Consider the following 22,971-nt stretch of genomic DNA (forward strand, 5'->3'; position numbering starts at 1 on the left):
TATTTTGCAGATGAATAACCTATAAAGAGTATTGTTGTAATAAATTTATTTGTCCTTATTTTAATTATTATCGATAATTATTGGATCTTTTCATTGCTTGAGTGTATGTTATGTCTTCTGTAGACATACGATAAACTTACTGTCAAAACTTGTTCACAAGTATGCATGAAAATGTCCTTCCTAATACATTCTACATAAATTGCTCAATAAGATCAGTTAAACTGTTGTACTCACATGGAATAACTTATCATCAATATCTGTCCTTAGGTGGTTGTGTAGGTACTGGTTCGGTTGAGAAGGCAACATACAATTTAGCAGCGTTAAACTAACTTTAAAGAGATCATCCGCGTTTTTGTGTACAGATGTTGAATACTATGTCTACTTTAAGGGAACGATATAAGGTTTTCCTTCCTTGTCTTTTTTGGTTAGAAGATATACTTTTTGGTGAAGTCGATAGGATATCTAATTTTCAGTAGCGTACCTTTTAGATTATCTGTTTCTTATTCTGCATAATTCTGAGAACGCAGTTGTTTGATTCTATGGCTCAAGCATCTAAGCAGAATGACATGAAAATTTACATTTTGACTAATCTGAATGATCTCTATAGAAGGACTTTTCTTATGAACCAGTCCATACTTTCAAATGGATGAAATTCCAAGAAAGTTGTGCTGCTTTCGTGATCCCCTTCACAGATGATTTTAGCAAAAGAATGAAAATTATTGGAAGTTTTCAACAGCTCTCGTTTATTTATACTATTCTCGTACACAACAAGCGTGTAATCTACGTACTGGTAATAGTATCCACGTTTAATAAATCTGTTGTGTGATGGGTAATTTTTAGAATTGATCAAAATGATTTCACGTAGTAGTGGTTTATGAGGAAAATACATTTCGACTTTATTCGTCTATTTACAAATTTAACTATAAGGCACAAACGGAATGTTTGAGTGGTAGCAGTTTCATTTATTTACAAGTAGACCTATTTTTACTAAAATTATTATTCTCATATTCTTCAACGTGTAAATCCTGTTTATTCAATGTGATCAGTAGAAAAAATGCTGTTGAAATTAATCAATGGAATAACTTTCAGACATATATCAATAGATGTTCACTATTATTATTTCAAATAATAATTCTCTTTAACATTCTGATACATTCTCAAAACAAAATCTCAGTTGTCTCACTATAAGAGGAAACTTTGAAGTTCATTAAAAGGTGGCTGTGAATTGAACTTAAACTGTTTTAACAAATTCAGCTGAAGATTTTCGTAATCATGATATATGAGTTATTGGTATATGAATGATGTGAATTGAAAAGAACTGAGACAGTCGATACCATTTACATAAATCATACCTTATATATATTATTCTATCTTCAGTTGCTTTTATTGAAATAACGGTCACGGATACCAAGATTTATTTTGATGAAATTAGCTCAAATATTCTTTGTCATTTACTAAGTTTTACACCGAATGAAATCCTGGGACTACTGGAAAGATCCAATATATCACACTATTGTGCAGCAATATGATATGTATTAATATCCACAGAAAAAGAATGATCATTTCAGATATAGATTTTACTTGTGAATTAGTCAAAAGAAATCTAATGGTCAGTAATTTTATAGTCAACAACATTTCGATCTTATAACGTTTATGATTACTTTTCTAAGTCGGGTTACTGGAAGTAGTCAAAAATCCTTTTACTCATGAATATATTAATACTGATAAATACTATACACTTGATGATTTTCTACTGTCGATAACGTTCTAAAAGATATTAATTTTAATCAATGAAGACTTGTTTATTTGTTTCTATGATTGAATAATATTGCATAATATCTATGTGTCGTTAATCGGCTAAATGAATCTATCATTTAATGTTCAGTTGATGTCACCGTAATGACAATAAAATGATAACATAGTATTATCTAGAGAAATACAAAGATTGAAGTTATTCTGATTTACTGAATGTATGTCACATAGTAATGAGAGATATAAACAAAACACTTCATAGAAGATAAAGAAAACATTATCTTAATACTCTTACGTATTCAAATCTTCAAAAAAAATTGTGAACATATGTATAAATATAAAAATATCGAGTCATTCATGAAAGATAAAATACACAATGACTATTATTTACTTATGGAAATTCTTGGCTATCAGTTATTCACTCATGATAACAATATAATTACTTATTTTATATTGTTATGAAAATCGGATTAGACCTGTCAATGTAATCATTATGGTATGACGAATAAATATAAATAGTCTGTTTATTTTAATTCTAACATATTCTAAGTAGACTATGTTTATTATATCATTCAAGACGAAAACAATATATGGTGTTATTTTACATTATTCTTCAAATGTTAATAATAATGACTGTATTCAATAGTACATCCTGTGTTATAAGAAGTAGTTCACCAGTCAAATTATACAATATTACAATAATTTTGAATATGTAAACCTTTTTCACGATCATAAAAATTATTAATAGTTTATTATGACGAAGTATTTCATTTCTTGAATATATTAGTGTTTTAAAGTATGGACCGTTTTTACTCTCTATACAACGAGGAATAATGGAGATAGTAATGATAAATACTAAAGTTCAATAACACGGTTTATTTGCATTATCAGTTAATTTTAGATAATTACAAACGATACGTTTTAACTACAGAATTAAGTTCGCAAAATTAGTCAATTTTCACTTGATATTGTTTATTTGAATCTACTCATTGATGTTTAGGACTGCAATTGATCAGTCCATCTTTGCTTAATTAATATTCATTAGAAAAAGGGTATGAATGCCAATTGTAAGCCCTTTATTCAATCTTAGTCTATATATCTGTTTTGTATTTGAAAACAGTAACCAAATTATTTAAAAATACAAAACGTAAACAGAAAATTGAAAAGCGTAAAAGCTGATTTTGTTTCTTGGACGTAACATTTGGAAGTATTTAATTTATGGATATGAATTGGTACTAAATGTATTGCACTATTACATGGGAGCAAATTTTATTTGTTTCATAGAAGCAAGATTCCTACTTAATTTAGATTATTTATTAATATTATTCATCACAAAAGGGTCAGCTGGGATTTTTTATCAAAAGTAGTATTGCGAATGGTGATTCCGTTAAGACTTATTATAATTCTAAACATTGAATCATGCTTCATAAAAGTAACAGGTTCAGTGTTTCTAATACTAGAGTGGTGTTTTCAGGTGTCAATAACTAGTTGAGAAAACCTATGAATATAATACAGTCGGTAACATCCAGCTGACGAGTCCCAAATAGGACGAAACGAGCGTCCTGAATTCCACTACTAGGCACTATCTATCTTTGCTTATAAAACTTGTGACTTAAGGCAATATCGAGGTAATCCGCACAGTATGCACGTATTGACAACAATAGACTGATCAATCGCAGTCCTAGACAACAATGGGAAGATAAAAGCAAACAATACCAGCTGCATCATTCTGGAAAACTGGTTTGAGAATAAAATCAGAAACCGTTTTACATACATCGTAAAACCTTGCATTATGTTTTTGTATAGTTTAGTAAATAAATTTGGATTTCATAGAAATACAAGTTTCAATCGGAATTCATTTATTTGTCACAGATTACCTATCCTTTATTTGTAATTTGTTCTTCGATAAAAATATCTATGTAAATTATAAAATAACAAATATTTATTGATTATTATATGATTAAGTATTCTTTATTGACAATTATTAAGATCACTATAAGATTGTATCTATCAAATGTTAAACACAAATATCCATACGCATGAACTTTAGGCATTTAAAGAAACAATTTCTTTCCTCGTTAAATAGATTTTCAATGCAAAGAACATCACTATATGAAGATCAACGTACATATTTGGTACTAATTTTTATTATAATGAAATGAATATAAATGAATGTTTACTGACGTATTCTTTTGCATAAATTAACTTATTCAGTTTATTATTTGTAGCTTGGATGATAAATTCAACCTAGACCTAACCAATAATTAATTGTTAGCAAAAAAAGAATAGCCGCCTACTGTGTACACATAGTTATTTCGAAAAAAAACACAACCCAACTGAACAGACAGTTTACTTCAAAAAGAATATTCAGCGTTATTATTAATTATTAGCTCAGCTGATGTTTCTTAGCATACTGTGTACAAAGTACATTAAGAAATGTAATAGATGGATTAAAAAAGGAACTTTTTTTTCTCACTTCTTTCCCTTTATAGCTCTTTTTATGTTATTTGATTCATATCAATGAACATATTATGTCAGTGAGATAATTCTGAATTTTCGTTTTTTTTTATCATTTCGTGATATTTTAATGAAAACTTTATAGAAAAGCATCACATTTACCTTGGACTGAAATGAAAAGAAAAAAGCCAATACTTTTTTCTCCTAATGCGATGAAACTATTTATATCATATTCAAATAATCGATATTTAAAGAAAACAACGAAGACAGGCATTATAAATAGTATCCCATTTGCTGTTGTAATGTATTTCATACTGTTTAATTCATAGAATAATACAAATGATTTCTGTAGAATAGTAACAAGGGTTGATGTAGTTTTAAGGTGTTAATTTTTTCTGAGATGTCATTTAGTTTTAATGCTTTCATTACTCTTCTAAATATGATTATCATTTAAATAGAAATAGCCTTAAGTCAGTCATACATTGTAGCTCTTGAGTTTATTTATTTATTCGTTAAGATTCTTAAATCACATAAGTGACAAGTCTGTTACTGCATAGAGTCATTTTGTAATTCTAAGCAAATTTAACATTTAACAAACACGCTATAAAATAATTCTAAACAGAGTCTTTGCTGTAGATAAATCAGTGTGTCCAGTTTTATTTGACACATTTCGATAAAATATTTTTCAAAGCATGACGCTTTTGATGAATCTTTTGTGGTGATGAACTTTTCAAACTCGATTTCACGTAACCACATTTCTCTGGCCGTTCGTTTCGAAGTAGTGGTCAAAGTTGTAACTTTAGAAAGTTTTAAATGAATCGAGTGACTTACTGAGTTACATCATTACCACTAAACTCATATCCGTCTCTATAACAGTGAGAGAAACGTTATTCCACCATGGAAAAAAATCAAATTCACTTCATAAAGGCTATTTTAATGAGTATCATAATTTCTCAGATGCACTACAAATATATTTCGAAAACTATTTTTAAGTACTAAAATGAAAAATCATAAATTCATGGTTTTCGATATTTTTAAGAATAAATATGGGGTAACATAGTCGTTATATTGAATGTTGAAGTCAGGGAAAGTTCATTGTTCCAGAAGTGAACTATTATTAATATGGCATTATAAGTATATGAGATAGTTGTTTGCCTAATTAGTGAACAGAAAATGAGAGAGATAAACAAATAGGTGACTTTCCTGGCATCGGATAAAAAATTATGATGTATGTGTATGTATCATTAGTGTAGAATATGAGATAAAGGTATGTTAGCTCAAGTTGCCAACAAAAAAATGCAATGTTATTGTGAAAAATCTGGAGCTATATCATTTAAAGTTTCCAACCACTAAACGAGGTTTTTGTGCGGAACCAGGTATTCTTCATTTACTAGCAAGACCGAGATCAAGATTTCATGACCTCACGAGCTTAAGCCATGTTTCGTTACGTCTATTTCTAGCTCCCTTCCAACCTACTTGCACCACGGTGTAGTATACTTATCACACCTAATTATAACCGTAACAAACGATTTTCTGTCTTTTCTTAGAACTCCCTGCCAAACTTGAACATCGTTAATTAATAAAATTGCACTGATTAAAAAATATCAAGATAACTACAAATAAATCAAGTAAAAAGAACCATGCAGATAACAATGGGAAATGTTCAATAACACTACCAATTCATCTTGTAAACTCGACACAGTTCAATAGCAGCTTAACTCAACTTAACACAATGAAAGATTATTTGAATAATAGTTTTGAAAAGCGCCAATGTGAACGTTTAACACTGGAAATCAATGAGTCATTCGTTAACTCTGTATTAACAATCCTCTAATTTGATAATGTCCGCTAATAAATTACAATTTTCGGAAATTATGATAATTACTTCCAGAATTAAAATTCTTGCATTACGTCCTGGATGTTCTGTTTCATACAAGTATTCAAATTTTATTTAATTGCCCACAGTTCACTTAATTCAGTGTTGAAATTCATGTTTGAATCAAACGATATTCTTAAATGGTTTACCGTATGAATTTTAGGGTAATGATTTCTTGACTTTATTTAAAAACTATTGGCCTCAATTTCAGAACTATCAGAATAAATAAAACTTATTTATTTTGTGAATAAATGACCAATCATGCTAATCAGTCATATATTGTCAATATAGCAACGAAAAAGATTGGAATCATTAACAACACAATACCACTATACATAAACAAAGGTTTAGTGGTTTAGCGCTCCAGCGTGGGACCGATAGGTCCTCGGTTCGAATTTCACGAGGCAGGATCGTGGATGCGCACAACTGAGAAGACCCACAATAGGACGAAACGGTCGTCCAGTGCTTACAGGTTTTCCATGGTGGCCTAGCTTCAATTGACTCATGATCTCAACTATTGAAATTACTACAATCTCCACAAAACCTCTTCTGATAAAAGTTCATCTCCCATATTTTCACTATTTGTCAAACAAAACTCCAAAAAATAGTTAATCAAAATTGATTGATCACTGATTGGTGATCAATATCATGTTTGTCAGGTCCTTCTTAGTGCAGATCGAATGCTATCGATCATGTTGCAATGTGGCCACCAATCTAGGTGACTCGACATTGCGGGCGCTATGTTGAGATAGCCCAGTGTTAACCTCTCTGATTGTGAAGCTTGGTGACACGGGATCGAATTATTCAGGAAGCATCAGTTCCCACAAGATTACAGGTTCACCTTGCTGACAAGTGCTGACAAGATACCTAGCTCCAGAGTTTCCTGTTGACTACCTCCAACCATCTTATCCTAAAATACCTAATCATTAAATTTCTGGAGTTTAATTATTAAGGTCAACATGTATGAAAAAAGGGAAGTATAAATCAGTGTTTCCTAGGTCCATATTTACTTGAAAACTAATTTAGTCTACAACTTTTAGACCTTATGCCTATAGTGTGTTTTTCTAAAACTCTCTGTTGAATTCAATAATATATATTTTAAAAAAGATTGAGTAAAATGATTACTTAACATGTTATTCCATATAATTAAGTCTAAAATTGCGAGTCTTGATTTGAATAGCGTATAAATGAAAAAATGCAAAACGTTTGAGAAATATGAATTCACTTGCACCAACTTCTTGTAGAAAGATATCAATGCCAAGTTTGGACTTAACAGTTTCAAATTAATTGAGTACTCTGAAGAAGTGGCCTACATCAAGTCACAAAACGTCAGAAATACAATTTTCTACTCATTAAGATCTCATAAATAGTATAGTTATCATTACCAACTGCTTGTTTTCACAACACATTAGTCTAGAAGTTTATTTGCAGAATTATAAACGATCAATTTCTACGTTCTTTACATATATGTGATATTCAAATGCATAGTGATCTTATTGTACCTTATTAGTCGGCAAACCCTATGAAAATATAAAAAAAATTTACTATTAATCATATATTGTAATACCTATTAGTTAGTACATTGAACTCAAAGTCACAACTTCATTAAGAGCCTATGAGAATTCAGAGAAAAGTCTATACACTAATTTTCTATTCACTAATACATATCTAAAGTATGTACATATTATATCAATATTATATTTATCAGACAAAATGTCTAACTTTTCTATTTCTCATTTTAAATAATAATAGGAAAAGTAACTGAGCTGAAAAGGACACCGTAAAAAAAACATAATATATTGACATTAATTACAGAATAATTATGATGGTAACAATAATAATTTATTGATTTATAAACTGTCATGCTGGAAAGTTTCTGCTTTTTTCTTTTTGTAACAGTATTCTGTCTATTTGTTCTTCTTTTTCATTTGCCCAATGTTTAGAAATGGTTTACATGTATTTTTCAAATCACTATTCATTTTATATTTGATATGTTTATAAGTATAAATCGATGACGGTGTTTGACCAAAATCATAAAATGATTAACAAAATATGTTTGTTTGTCGTTTTTAATACAAATTACGTGTCAAATTAAGATGTACCTATGTAAATTACATGATGTAGTTATGTAAATGCTAAAGGTAGGTAGATACATGAAAAAAGGAATGTAGCTTGTTTGACCTAAATTGACAGTGTTATTATTTTCAGTGATCATTTTCAACTAACAATGTGCTTTTACTATATAATTAAAGAACAATTGTTAATTGTTTGCTCTTTATTTCACGGTAACATGAATGAACTAAGCTATATGTGTCAATCAATACAAGTGAATATTATTAATAATTCGATTGATTCTATCAATAACCTTTAACAAATTTAATCAGTTATACGTAAAATGTAAAACTTAGTAGTGAATATAATAAAAGGGTACGATAATAACAGTGATTTCTTAATAATGAATAATAAAATATGATAATCTGATACTGTGCCAAAAAGGGTTAACTTGATCTCACTGGTAAACTATTGAACTATTATAACCAATCAATGCTGTATGACATTGATATGATGGAAAGAAGTCAAAATTCCATTGATTTACTCATTATGATTCTTACTCAACATTACTTCCGCTTTGATTCAACGTGTGGATCATTCAGTGTAGTATTTGATTTGTTTTCCCAGGATGATATTTTCTTCTGTATAATATACGATATTCTTATATTCAATTGACATGAACTATGCTCAGTATGTGATTTGTTATATATGTGATTTCATCCTAAATATTAACCAAAATTGGTGTACGATCAATATATAAATTAGTGTATTATCTACTAGGGTCGTTGTCGTCGTGTTTTGGGGTTAATAAATCCTCACTTATACCAGTTTTTGTGTTCTTACTTTCGCGTCATGGAGATTGCAGAGATCCCTCGTATCCAGTATACGTGATAAGCGTTTCTGACATAACAATCAGCGATGACCAGATATAACAAGTAGCATTCATCTGACTAGTTATAACAGATATCAATCTTACATTTTGAGATTTTTCAAAAGCTTCAAAGTTTTCACAATGAACAAATATCAATAAGTTACCATTGACTGATGTGTATTTACAACTTCTTAAAGACGATTTTGTTAAATGCCTTCAAGAGAGGTAATTTTTTAAAAGCAATTTCTTTATAGTTTTTATTAAATATGTGAATATTAGTTTTCCATTTGTAGAAAATACTACTTAATTAGTTTCAATTTATTCACTGGAATATTTACTTCATAATGTAAGTAAACTGACTAAACATTAGATGATTACAAACTTTAAAATACAAAATTATAATCTAGCATTTTACATAAAAAAATTGACCTATTGTTACAAGTAAATTATAATTAATGAAAACAAAATCTGCAGTACACTATCTTTTAGAGTTACAGATAGTATCATATTGAAACTATGAATAAACGTTTTATAAAATAACTTGATTTTGATGATCTAGATGATTGTAGCTTCATAACTATTATGACATATGTCATTAGAAAAAAAGATAGATGAATTACAGCTCGTAGTGAAATCTAGGATGTCTCTATGTGAAAATCAAATAATCAGACTGATATATTCAGTTGACACATCCTGAATAGAACGAAAAGCTTGTCCTGGATTACAATATTAGTCATAATATTTCTATTCTAAAAAATAGGTTATTATGAAAATTACAAGTTATGTGATATTTCGTATTTAGTTCAATATAACATATTTCTGTATAGATTTAATTAGCCAAAACAAATTGTTTAATATTTAATGAAAGTATTATAATCCTGAAGGGATTTTGTGGAAATTGAAGTAAATTCAATAGTTGAGATCATGAGTCAATTGAACCTAAACCATCATGGAAAACCTGGAAGCACTGGACAGCTGTTTCGTCCCATTACGGGACTCCTCAGTAGTGCGCATCCACGATCCCGCTCGCAGGATTCGAACCGAGGACCTATCAGTTCCGTGCGCGAGCGCTTAACCACTAGAACACTGAGCCGGCATTCAACGGTGTTAATGTCTAACTTAAACTAATTGAACCTCAACCATTGAAATTACTACAATCTCCACAAAACCCCTTCTGATATCCTGGAGTTTTAGTGAGAAGTAGTGACCAGTGGAGTTCATCCAGGTCTGTTGTGAGATATTAACTCACTGAAGACATTGGTGAATGTGTCGCTCAACTTCATGGATTAGTTTATGTTAGACATTAACACCGTTGGATGCCGGCTCAGTGGTCTAGTTGGTTAAGCGCCTGGCGCGAAACTGATAGGTCCTCGGTTCGAATCACGCGAGGCGGGTCGTGTATGCGCACTGCTGAGGAGTCCCATGGTGGGACGAAACGGCTGTCCAGTGCTTCCAGGCTTTCAATGGTGGTCTAGCTTCAACTGACTCATGATCTCAACTGTTGAAATTACTACAATCTCCACAAAACCCCTTCTGATACTAATCAACCTATGCTCACTAGTGACTGACTTCAAGAGGTATATCCTGGAGTTCTAGTGATAAGCAGTGACCATTGAAATTTAACAGGGTCAATTGTGAGATGGTAACTCGCTGATGACAATGGTGGATGTGTCGCTGAATTTTGTGGACTAGTTGAAGTTAGATATTAACACCGCTGGATGCCCGCTCAGTGGTCTAATAATTAAGCGATCGTTTGCGAGACTGACAGGCTCTGGGTTCGAATCCCGCAGAGGAGTCCCACAATAGGACGCAACGGCTGTCCAGTGCTTCCAGGTTTTCCATGATGATCTTGCTCCAATTGACTACTCATGATCTCAACTATTGGAATTATTATAATTATATTATTTAATACATTAGATTTATGCTAATTTATTATTTCGATAAATAAACACTGTTAAAATAATTATAATATTTGAATAAATTATCATTTAATTATTGATTAGTGAGCTGGAGAACTGACTGAAATTGTTTCTGTGTACTCAAGTATTACATTAAGACCAGTCCAAAAAGTAAACATAATTGTAAATGTATATAAAAAGAATATTATGTTTACAGCTACTAAAGAAGAAATCGGTAAAACATTGTTTTAATTAATAATTTGTTTACTCTTCATGGATATAATCACACTATTCGTTTGTCAATATATCGATATGTTTATTATTGTAAATCATCACTAACTAATCAATTGTTCATTTATCTTTATTCAACTTTATTAGAAACAATTATCTCATCATAATGTATACTTGATCGTGTTCCTTAACAAATTATAAATTTACCTTTGCTCTATTTAGTAAACTAACTTTAAAAAATGACTATAGAATACCTCTTTCAGTAACGATTTTCCTTTGAAATGAAGTTGGAAACAATATTGATTAAGATTTCGTCTATCTTCGACTATTACTAACAAGTTTCATTCATGATTTGTAGACGAATGATGAAAAAAAAATCTGAAACTTTACACAAAGTAATAATAATGATAATAATTCTCATTGCTTAACTATAATCAAATAACAAACCCAAGTATGTGCTTAATTATATAATGAATGTCGAAATTCATTATATATATATATATATATATATATATATATATATATATATATACTTGTGTTGCGAATGAATTATATATTTGTCCTAATGAGAACCTAATGGTGGTATTACTTGTGTGTAGATGTTATCCTAATAACCATGATCAGAGAGACATGATTATTTATTAAATTGACTGACATTTCACAACCACTAACTGATCTCAAATTGTTCTACATAAGTGAAGTTAGATTTTACGATGTAAATGACTTTTAACCACCTTGTATTGTTTGTTTGAATCTTCCCAATGATGTTTAAGGTTGATCAATGGCAGTCTTAAACATCAATCGGAAGATTCAAGCAAACAATATAGAATGAATCTAAACTTCATCCTAATCCACAAGAAAGTTGCCATCAGGACTCAGCACCTAAGTGGATAATGCGATGGCGTTTGATGCGAACGATAATGGGTTCAAGTCACAGATGTAGGTACATCTAGTTGACGAGTCCTAAATTAGGACGAAAAGTATATCCTGGATTTCATTGCTAGTCACTATCCATCATTGCTCATGAAGTTTAAACAGTTGTAGAATCGAAATAAAGAAGGAAGAGGATCAACAAAATAAGAATTTGTTAATTCCTTATTGACTATATTTCGTGGAAAAAAATATATTTTGTTAATGTTACCATAATTTAATATTATCAGGAAAATTGTCTGGATTTATTTATTGTTTTCATTTGTTCAAATAATTATTTATTTCTTTATTTACTTGTAATAAGAACGTGACCTCAGTATAAGATATTGAATACATACATATTTATTGATAAGTCATCTCTTTAGTATAGTGAAAGAATGAACTTGTTATTATAATAACGAGTGCTATTATTTTGCTTTAATCGATAAATACATATGAAAAATAAGTGATTACAGAATTCTGGAATATTCTATGTGGATTTTCCTTATAGACCAATGTAGGTAGAATAGGAAGGTATTGGAAGTTAACCTTATCAATCAATAAATAAAATACACTCCAATTTATTTTTATTAAATTAAACTATGGTAGAATATTGTATCTGTGTTTGAGTTAACGTAAAGTTTTTAACTATATCATAGATGACATTTTGTATATGTTAGAGATAAAGTTTTATTCTGGGCTATTCTGATGTTCATTTATTGATTTATTTGCTATTATACGTCAAGTTTTATTGATTGAACAAAGTTATTGCTTTCTAAACACATCACAGAAAATTACCTATCGTGTATATTAAAAGAATATAAATCATCAACACATCATTATAGAAGCGTCTTATCAACTCTAATCATATTACTTTAACAAAATTAGCTCTCAAATATATCAGAGGCGTTTCCTTTTAAATTCTCACAGCTTAATCATGAACTCTTTGTGTATTGGTAGCAGTTGGAATCTATCATTTTTCTTTCTGGTCTCAATATCTCACTTAATCTTCCTTTTAATTTGAAATTAGTTATGAATAACCTCGTCCGTTATCCGCAATAATCATTCATTTATTAATATTACTTTGACATTTTTCGTTACGTTTTCATATATGTCATGCAAATAAATATCTGTTAACACTGCTGATCCTTAATTTACTTTTGTCTCACTGTATTTTTTTTCGTCTAATCATTAAGCAACCTTCTTGAAATTCTGAACAGTTTACCGTATAATCTATTTCTGTTCTTCTACAGACTAATATATTTTTCAAATTACTGAATATATGACTATGTGAATTGATTGAATAACATCATTAAAAAAAATATTCATTGCTGAGTAATCTTTTATAATATGGATGACACAATGGGTTTGATTTATTATTCAAGTATGAACTAAATGTTTTGGAACTCAAATTGATCCTCAGTAAGTAAAAACATCAGGTGACACTGTGGTGTGTGTTACTTATATTGACATAAGTAGTATATGATATTAACTCCGCCTGGAGTCCCTCCGGGGGCTACTGCCGGTCCCAAGCCCGGATAAAGGAGGAGGGTTGGGCATGGGGTTAGCGTCCCCATCCCGTAGAAAACTAACTCGCTAAAAAAAACGCTAACCAGAAGAAATTATTCAAAAAACGCTAACCAGTATGTGATATTAGTCGTAAACAGAAGGTCTGGCAGCAAAGAAGCAAGAGGATCGAACAGTAAAGAATCGAAACAGAATGCAATTTGTATGGAAATGCAAGAACAATGAAGTCTGAGTGATTTTGAGACAATTGATGGACATTTTGCAAATTAAGCATTTACTTTATGATTGTTAGATTTTATTAACTAGTCCTGTAATTTTGTGTTATTTACATACGATTGTCCCCACTGGTGTTCCGTTCACTACAACACTAGGTTAAATTAGAGATTCATGAATGTTTTCTTTTTTATAAATCATGACGTTGACATATTTGATACTGACATTTCATGTTTTTTTTTCACCTCAAACTTCATTTCTTAAGTCTAGTAGTTCACTACAGTTTTGTAACACAATCATTGTTAATACCTTACTTAATTACGTTAAATAGGTTGACATTCTCTTCGGCTATTAGTGTGGACCCAATGTTCTACAAAGCGTAACATTGTTTAGGCGTAAAGTCATTAAAAATATATCAAGGTGACCTAAAATCATTAAATTCAGTCCAAGATTACAATTCAACCATTTTATAACTTAATGTTATCGAAAATTATTATTATCCTTCATAGCTACAATCACGAAGAGAAAAATGGTTTTGCCTGCAAAGTCGATTATTTTCATAAAGTTATATGGATTGATTAGATCAATACAAACTTTTGGTCAACGTTCTTATCATTTACAACAAAAACAACAGAAACGCTTCTAGAATACGACATTACATAAAATAACTAATCTAATATATTAATTTATGAAAATTATCATCGAAATGGATGTAACAATGTCATGTACAATGACATTGTATAGTGATTTGCAAAGGCACCTATGATTATTGACAATCAAAACAGAGGTATTTAAAAACATCTACTTATGTTCTATTCCTACTATGGTAATTTTTTTCTATACGAATTTATTCAATAATATATATATATATATATTAGGGTATGATGGTGAACAGTTGATGAGGTTGTGGATCTTCATCGACTGAGATGGTTAGGCCACGTGTTGCATATACCTGAACACCGATTACCACGACGCGAAATACTGACTAGTGTAGGGGATGGTTGGAAGAAAGTTAGTGGCGGCCAAACCAAAACCTGGAATCAGTGCTGGAAGTCACTAACTTCTAATCTGAGCCATGTTAGTAGATGTAGACTACTCGGTTGGGATCCGCGTGACTATCGTAACCAATAGTTAGAGACTGAGTGGAATGTCTCAAAATTAATCACAGTGGCGTAGGTGTATACACTACCTGTCTTCTCTTAAACTAGGAAATTAAAATCGCTTCATAAGTTTCTCCATACGAATTAATTCCTACTTCCTGTACTATGTTCTTATATGCAATCTTTCTTTTATATATTACCACTACTGAACTAACCACTTCTATGAATCCAGTATTCATGTTGTTGTGCTAATGAAGTATGGCAACTTGAAACGATGCACATATGTGCCTGGTCCTACGTTGCAGTTAACTGACTGATTGAGATAAACATAAAATTTATTCAACTTCTTTAGTTACCTTTATAAAAATTAAATGATATGTGTAACTTACCAGAAAACATTATAAATTGACATACTAAATATATTAGATCCATTCTCTTTGAACCAACAAAATCATTGATTGTGAATAATAAATATAACAAGATTTACCATTGAAAGACAAGATATATATATTAAAGTATATTGATTAAAATATGAATTCAGGGTATATTTTAAACACAAATGATATAATTGTAATAAATTCAGTATATCAGGTTATCTTCTTGATAATATTTATATAAATGTATCTGTATATATTCAACATGAATTTAATCTGTTTCTGTACTAGAAACTAAATAAATAAAACAATTAAAATTGTTTAAATTAACAATAATTTTTTTATTGATTTTTGTTTCTTTTCTTTTTTTTTACATATTACATTCTAATTGTATAAATGGTTCTCATTATGAATGGAACAATCTTGAAGCGGTTTTTTTTATTCTCTTCAACAGTTCCCAGTTGTTTATTATTATTTTTTCCTTCTCTTTTTTTTTTCTTCAAAGAAATCAATATTAAAAAAAACAAAATTGTGAATTTAAATTAGTGATAATTTAGCACAAAACTAAATAATTCCAATTTTTTTTAAATTTTATTCATAGTAACTGTACTTGTGAATATAATAACAATAATAATCAATTGTTACTGGGTTTTGTTTTTCTTCGTTTTGTTTTCTCTTAAAAAAATTTGTCACTCTTTATTAAACTATGGTGTTATTATTTTTTTTTTAAATTTGTGGTAGAAAATACCTTCAACACACGTCTGATATTATGGATATGAAAAATTGAATTTGACCACACCCATTAATCATGATAATATGAGAATATTACTTATATGAATGGTATTAGTAATAAGTTAAATACTGATTACAAGTATAATATGGATAAATGAATAGAATAACTTTATTTATTCAGAAATTTCTAGATGTGTATATACGGTATCCTCATCATACCCACATACATACATAACTACATAGATACAAATATTTACATTTTTATAGGAAATCATATAAATATCAACTATCCTAAATTGTTATCCAATCAAGTGAACAGAATAAATTTCCATAAGCTTCATTGGTTTCTACATAATAACGTTTGTATATATATATATATATATATATATATATATATATATATATATATTTGTAGTTTACCAACTGACTAATAAGGACATGGTGAAGAGACAATCATCAATAAAAGCTAAATCAAAATAAATTAAGTCAACTCAACGATAAATTTCACCAAATCTGTAAATTTATGAATTAAAATAAAACAAAAGTTTATAGCTTTTTTCTTTTAACAGATTATTAATTTACTATGGAATTCAGTAACCTGAATATATGACTTAACTATATCTCATCGAAAGGACAAATTAATTTTTATACTGCTTAATTGGCAATCTTATTTTGTGCTTTGTAACTTAAATATAGGTTGTGGTTCAAAAGTGATAGTCTAGATAAATAAACTTTAAAAAGTTTACTGAGTCGTGATCAATTTAAGTAGCATTCTCTTTGTAATTCATCAGCGCACGAGGTCAAACGTCCTGGGTTCAGATCCTTCATACAGGTCGTGGATGTATATTGATGAGAAGTCCTATACAAGAGTGAAATGGCCATATAGTGCTTCCAGGATTTTAGTATTGGTCCAATATTGATCGATTATTGATCTCAATCATAAAACATCAGTTCGTACATTAAGTGAAGTATAAATGATTGATATGAACAAATATAAACCAACAATTGCATTTAATAAATCATCATCGTGAAAAGTATAATTCTGATCGACGATTACTGATTGATCAAAACGTTTAAAAATTTCAGTTTCAATATGTAAAGGGTGATTATGAAGGATAATCATTTGTTTCGGATTATTAGGCTACGAACTGATGGGCTTATTTGTAAGATACTATCCAAACATTATTTTACATAGTGCTTTGTTTCATGTAATCTAGTCAGCTATTCCAAAAATTACAATGCATGTTGTGAAGAATAACGTATCTAGGTTCACTCACAAAATATTCTATTCTTAGTTTCTCATTTTGATTAGCCTATTTTAAATGTTTAATCAAAGGATTTTGTATTTTTACATTACTGTACACCATTATGATAATGTCTGTATTTAACCTATCCATCGGATTAGTAAAACAACCCATTATGTCATAAAGAGAATTTAGCGAAGAAAATTTACCTTTCAATGTAATCATTTACTTAAGCTATACGTTCGTATTTATAGTTTCATGGTTAAGATGTATCTATAGAAAGATAGAAGAAACTGAATCATAAATGCTTAAAGACTCCAAATATGAAATGAAGTCACGTAATAATCACGAGGTTAGAGAAGAATAGAAGGATGAAAATAATTTACGGGTGAAAATTATAAGAGGTAATTGTCCACTTGACAGATATGATATTTTTTTCAATTCTCTAGTACTAAATCCTAAAGCTAAAGAAAGGATAATCACTTCTCATCCCTTAAAAACCTTATGGACTGACATCTAACGAAGTCTCTCAAATGACAACTTGAATTTTATCTATTTATTCAAAGTACGGTTCATCCATGATATCCATCTCCTCATCAAACGGTGAAAGTACATGATGTCATTTAACACTAAATTAGTTAACAGGTGTGAAATGTGGCCTTCGAAAATTGGAAGCATAAGAATGTAGGTATTAGCCTATCAAAGTAAACGTCAACCAATTATTCATGAGATGAAATTTTAGAGTTATGTTGTGAATGCTAAGTTACTACCTGCATACATTTAGTAGTATGAATGACACAGTAGTAGGTTGGAATAAAGTCATGAACTAACAAAATACTTAATCAAGCATTAGTTCGTAAAATACTTTACTAAAAATATGATCAATTGCATACAGCACGCATTTCCTGGTTGAAGTCGTATTCATAATCACAGAGATCTTAAACGATATGAAACAAAATGACTTTCAAGAGAGCTAAGCTTTTTTCTCCTTATCGTGAGTTTTACTTCTTTTTATCCTTATATTTTAATCTTATAACTTCACTTTGTTTTTACTCTCTTAACTTGATTTCTTCTACATACCCCTGAGATTATTTTTGTTTAGTCTTCGGCTTTAGTGATATGAAATGTGACAACCTGTGTTTAACTAGTTTGTTTAAACATTCCAGGTTAAGAGTGCCTCCCTTTCACTGTATATCTCTACTGGATGTGCAACGAATCAAATGAAAGATTGAAGGAGAGATTAGATCTAGATTTTAATTTTCGTATCTGACAGGCAATAAGTACGCTTGCTTTAGAAAACATCATTTGACGTCAGTGGTATTATGTGTTAGGTGTACTTAAAAAGACGACTGTTCTATTACGTCAACCATATTTTGTAGAATATATAACAGAAAGTTTGTAAACATAAACTCACCACTGTATATGTTTGTATGATGCCTTCGTACAATTTATATTAAATCTATGAATTCATCAGAAAGAGATTTCAGCATTATCAATAACTTGGATCTCACTATTAGTTAGATGATTTGAATAGTATTCCACAAAAGAAAATTTGCTGCAACAAACTCAAACTCTCAAGCATCAAGAAATCTGACTGGTTAAATGGTTACAGAATAATTCACGAATGAATTATTACTATGGTTGTAAATAAAGTTTAATAATAAGGATCAAAAGTTTTTAGCTAACGCTTCAATAATTATGTTCCATGGCTCAATAGCGTATGAAAATGAACTTTTGTACATTCACACTAGACCACGTGGCATTTTTATATAATTAAAGTACACTCTAGTCATATTTCATCACAATCGTTAACGTAAAATAACATTTATCATGACGATAACCTACGTTACATCTGACAATTTAAATATACATTTGATAAGACAGTACTGAGTATTGTTTGGGTCCTTTACAGAGTTACTTGATAAAATAGAAAAACCATACTATAATACTCAATTTGCAAAATGTTTAATAATTGTCTCGAACTTCGTTGTTCTTGCATTTCCATTCTAATCGCTTTCTATTCCCGCTCTCCGTTTCTTGATCTTCCCCATCTTCTGCTGCCAGACATTACATTCCTTACTCGCGTCATATACTACTTATATCAATATAAGTAGCACGCACCACAATACAAAATACAATGAAAAAATTCTTATAATTATATGAGATTGTTAAATTCGAATCCAACGAATTTAGATTTTAACTTTAAATAAACAATGAAGACAGGTATCGATAATGATCCACTTGACGCTTTAAGTACTTAATATAGGTCTTTGTGTAATCAGTCAAAAAAGTAATCCTTTTAACTGTAGTTCTGGTTGAGTGAGTGATGTAATGATGATGTAATAAAATATATTAGGGATAGTAAATACATTAATTTTAAGAACATCTAGCAAAATTCGTGAATAATTCGACAATGAATAAATAGCTAAGAAGTAATACTAAAACTTTGAGTAAAACGTTGAAAATATACAAACAAGATGTGTACTTTCAAGAAGTAATTGTGCTTACAAATATTACCCAGTTTTTTCGCTTTAAGTTTTTAGCAGATGTATGTATTTCTTTTTATCTAAGGGTCTTACAAAAAAAGACAGTACATAAAATGTGCTGTATATACGGACTACCAAATCTTTTTGGTAGGGATACTTACGTGAGCCGTTTAAGTATTTGTACAATCTATAGTCATTTTTCTGTTATCATATGGGGCAATAATGAATCCAGACTATGGTTTGTTAATTGAGATCTGAACAGTAACTAACTGATTTCTATGAATGAAAATAGTTACGTATAAAGAGTAAATGATAATTTCATCTTTTCTAAGGCATCAACTAGAATTATCCCATTTCAAATTTTATCCAGTCGTCTTTATGGATTTTCTAATAAAATAACGTTTCAGGAAATGACTCCGACATACGTAATCATCTGACATGCACTTCATAAGTTGCAGCTATCACAATATTTTAAATTTCAATGAATTATTTCACAAAATCTATTTTAAAATAAGAGCAAAACCGTTTCTGGAACAAAAGATAGCCTTAGTAACTTTTAAACAAAGCTAGATTTAAGAACAAACGGCTTGCTAAATATCAATCATGTTATGCTCGTACGATTATCCTATGAAACAAGAATTAGTTTCATAAGTCTAAAATTTCATGATGGTAACATCATTGGTTCGTCAAATTATTTATATACTTAATAACCAAAGATTTTCTAGATTGTACCATCAGGCAACAAACATAATGAAATACTTGTTGACCTTTAAATGATTCTTCCTATAATCTGTATTGACCGAACTTCACTACTTGGCTTTGTCATAGTTTGCGTTAGAACATGAAAAAAAAACTTCGAAAACTTGACATGTTACTTAATTTAAACAGATTAGTCTTTACCTATTGAACAGAGATGCACCAATTTATAATCAACTTTGAAAAACAAAATATCGTTCTAATAAAAGAATATAAAAATAATATTTTTCGCAATACTATGAGAAACATTTGTCAACATGAACTTACACAGGGTTATGAATAAACGTTGTGATCTAATCCCTCGATAGTTTACGTTAAGAACTCTAAAGTAATTCAATATACTTCATGAATTACTTTTAATAGTTACCAAAAGAAAAAGAAAAGAAAATTAAACTAAAAGTATACAGCTACTTTTCATTCTCATATAGTTTTTTTTATATTGTCTATTATATGCGTCATTATGATTATTTTTTTCTGACAAAAAACAACTTCCTGGTCTGTTTTCCTTTTCCCTATAACATTAAAACTATTATTATGATTACCATTATTATTATTAATAATATTAGTATTACTACTACTATTATTATTATCGTTATTATTATTATCGGAATATTATTAATGAAGGTTGTCAAAATGAATATATTGATGAAGAAAAATATTACCAAACAATTATATATATATATATATATATAATATGGTTCATTTAGTTTTGAAGTATGTTAGAAGTAATTGTTTATTATGTTGGTTTATGAAATTAGTTTTTACCTAATGAATAGTTTAATTTTTCTTAGTTAATTAAAAAGAATAGTTTGATTGTTGTTGATCGTTACAATTGTAATTATGATATTTAAATCCAAGTTGACAACCATAATTTTATTTTCTTAAATGAACATTTACAGATTAAATTGTGTTATTTATTATATTTAGGTAAATATACAATAAAAAGAATATCAGATGGGTTTTGTGGATCATGAGTCAGTTGAAGCTAGACCACTATGGAAAACCTGGAAGCACTGGACGGTCGTTTCGTCCCACCATGGAACTCCTCAGCAGTGCCCATCAACGACCTCTCCTCCTGTGAGATTCGAACCCAGGACCTACTGGTTTCGCGCGTGAGCACTTAACCACTAGACCACTGAGCCGGCATTCATCGGTGTTAATGTCTAACTTCAACTAATCCATGAAGTTGAGCGACACATCTCCCAAATGTCTTCAGTGAGTTAATATCTCACAACAGACCTGGTTGAATTCCATTGGTCACTACTTCTCACCAGAACTCCAGGATATATCTCTTGAAGTCAGTCACTAGTGAGCATATGTTGATTACTATCAGATGGATTTTGTGGATATTATAGTAATTTCAATGGTTAAGATCATGAGTAAAAAAATATTGAACTTAAAGGTTAAATTTATAGAAAACACAATGATTTCATTTTTAAATATATGTTTTGAAATTAGAACCGAAATCAGTTTACAGTTTGACATTTTCTGTCATAATCTTTTCTGGTAAGTTTAAATTTTGTCAACTTGTACACATTGTTTATTCTAAACGAGACAAAGTTTTGGAAATAAAATATTTCCCGTCTTGACATTTTGTCTATCATTTTTCTCTCTCGAATGGTCATATATATATAAATATATAGATTGATGTGTTCATTTGAGCAGATGTTGTAGCCTTCCAAACTACTTAACTAATGAACCAAATACTTCTTCGAACATAGAGCATAACCATCCATTTATATAAACTTCAAGCCTCATACTGCCATAGCAACAAAGTGAAATAACAAGATAACAAAATTCAGAGAAGAATTAATCATAGCAAATTCATTTGATAGTTAATTATAATATAAACAGCACATAAATAAGAAAGGAAGTCAAATAATGAAAAGGTTTAGATTGTAAGAGAACTTAATTTTCAATAAAAGAAATATCAAACATACATGTGACTGGCACATTAAAATTGACATACTACAATAGACAGTTTATGGGTTGTCACGAAATAACTCTTCATCAATTGTTTTCCCATTGCATTCAGATAAATAAAGATTATGGATTGCATGATAAATGCAAATATATACATTTAATAATATTCACGATAATATCCTTTAATCTTAACTCAATAAACTAATCATTAGTAATTGTTAATAACCTATTTGTATTACCATATGTAACACAAGTCTTTGGTTTTTAAGTTATTGAAACTAGTTTACAACATCATGTTCAGTAATTTGGATGAACATACAATGCAAGAAATTATACTGTTTATTAAGTTCGAAGTTTGATATAACTTTTGATTGCATAGTACCTAAATATATTGCGGATATGGCATTGTTGTCGACAGATACAAAGAGTATGTATCATCAGTCGACAGTGAAATACCTGGAAGCAGAAGGTTAAGAAGATTAAAGAGAAAAGAACACGGTCGGAAAATGATTCGTGTAGAAACGAAAGAATAATGAAGTTTAAGACGATTGATTGACATTTTGCAAATGA

General features: G+C 29.7%; 1 protein-coding gene across 1 annotated transcript in view; it reads right to left on the minus strand.

The window, feature by feature from the left end:
* The window catches only part of CHRNA2_6 (Neuronal acetylcholine receptor subunit alpha-2), a gene marked incomplete at its 3' end in the record, with an annotated part of 82,873 nt that extends 66,640 nt beyond the window's left edge, over positions 1-16,233 (minus strand). Inside the window, exon 1 of the mRNA XM_012942153.2 lies at positions 15,276-16,233. Coding sequence (XP_012797607.2) covers positions 15,276-15,318 — 43 coding nt within the window. The 5' untranslated portion in view covers positions 15,319-16,233. The remainder of the gene's footprint in view (positions 1-15,275) is intronic.
* Positions 16,234-22,971: the final 6,738 nt, after the last annotated feature.

Source organism: Schistosoma haematobium, chromosome 2 (genome assembly GCF_000699445.3).
Source record: "Schistosoma haematobium chromosome 2, whole genome shotgun sequence".
Classification (NCBI taxonomy): domain Eukaryota; kingdom Metazoa; phylum Platyhelminthes; class Trematoda; order Strigeidida; family Schistosomatidae; genus Schistosoma; species Schistosoma haematobium.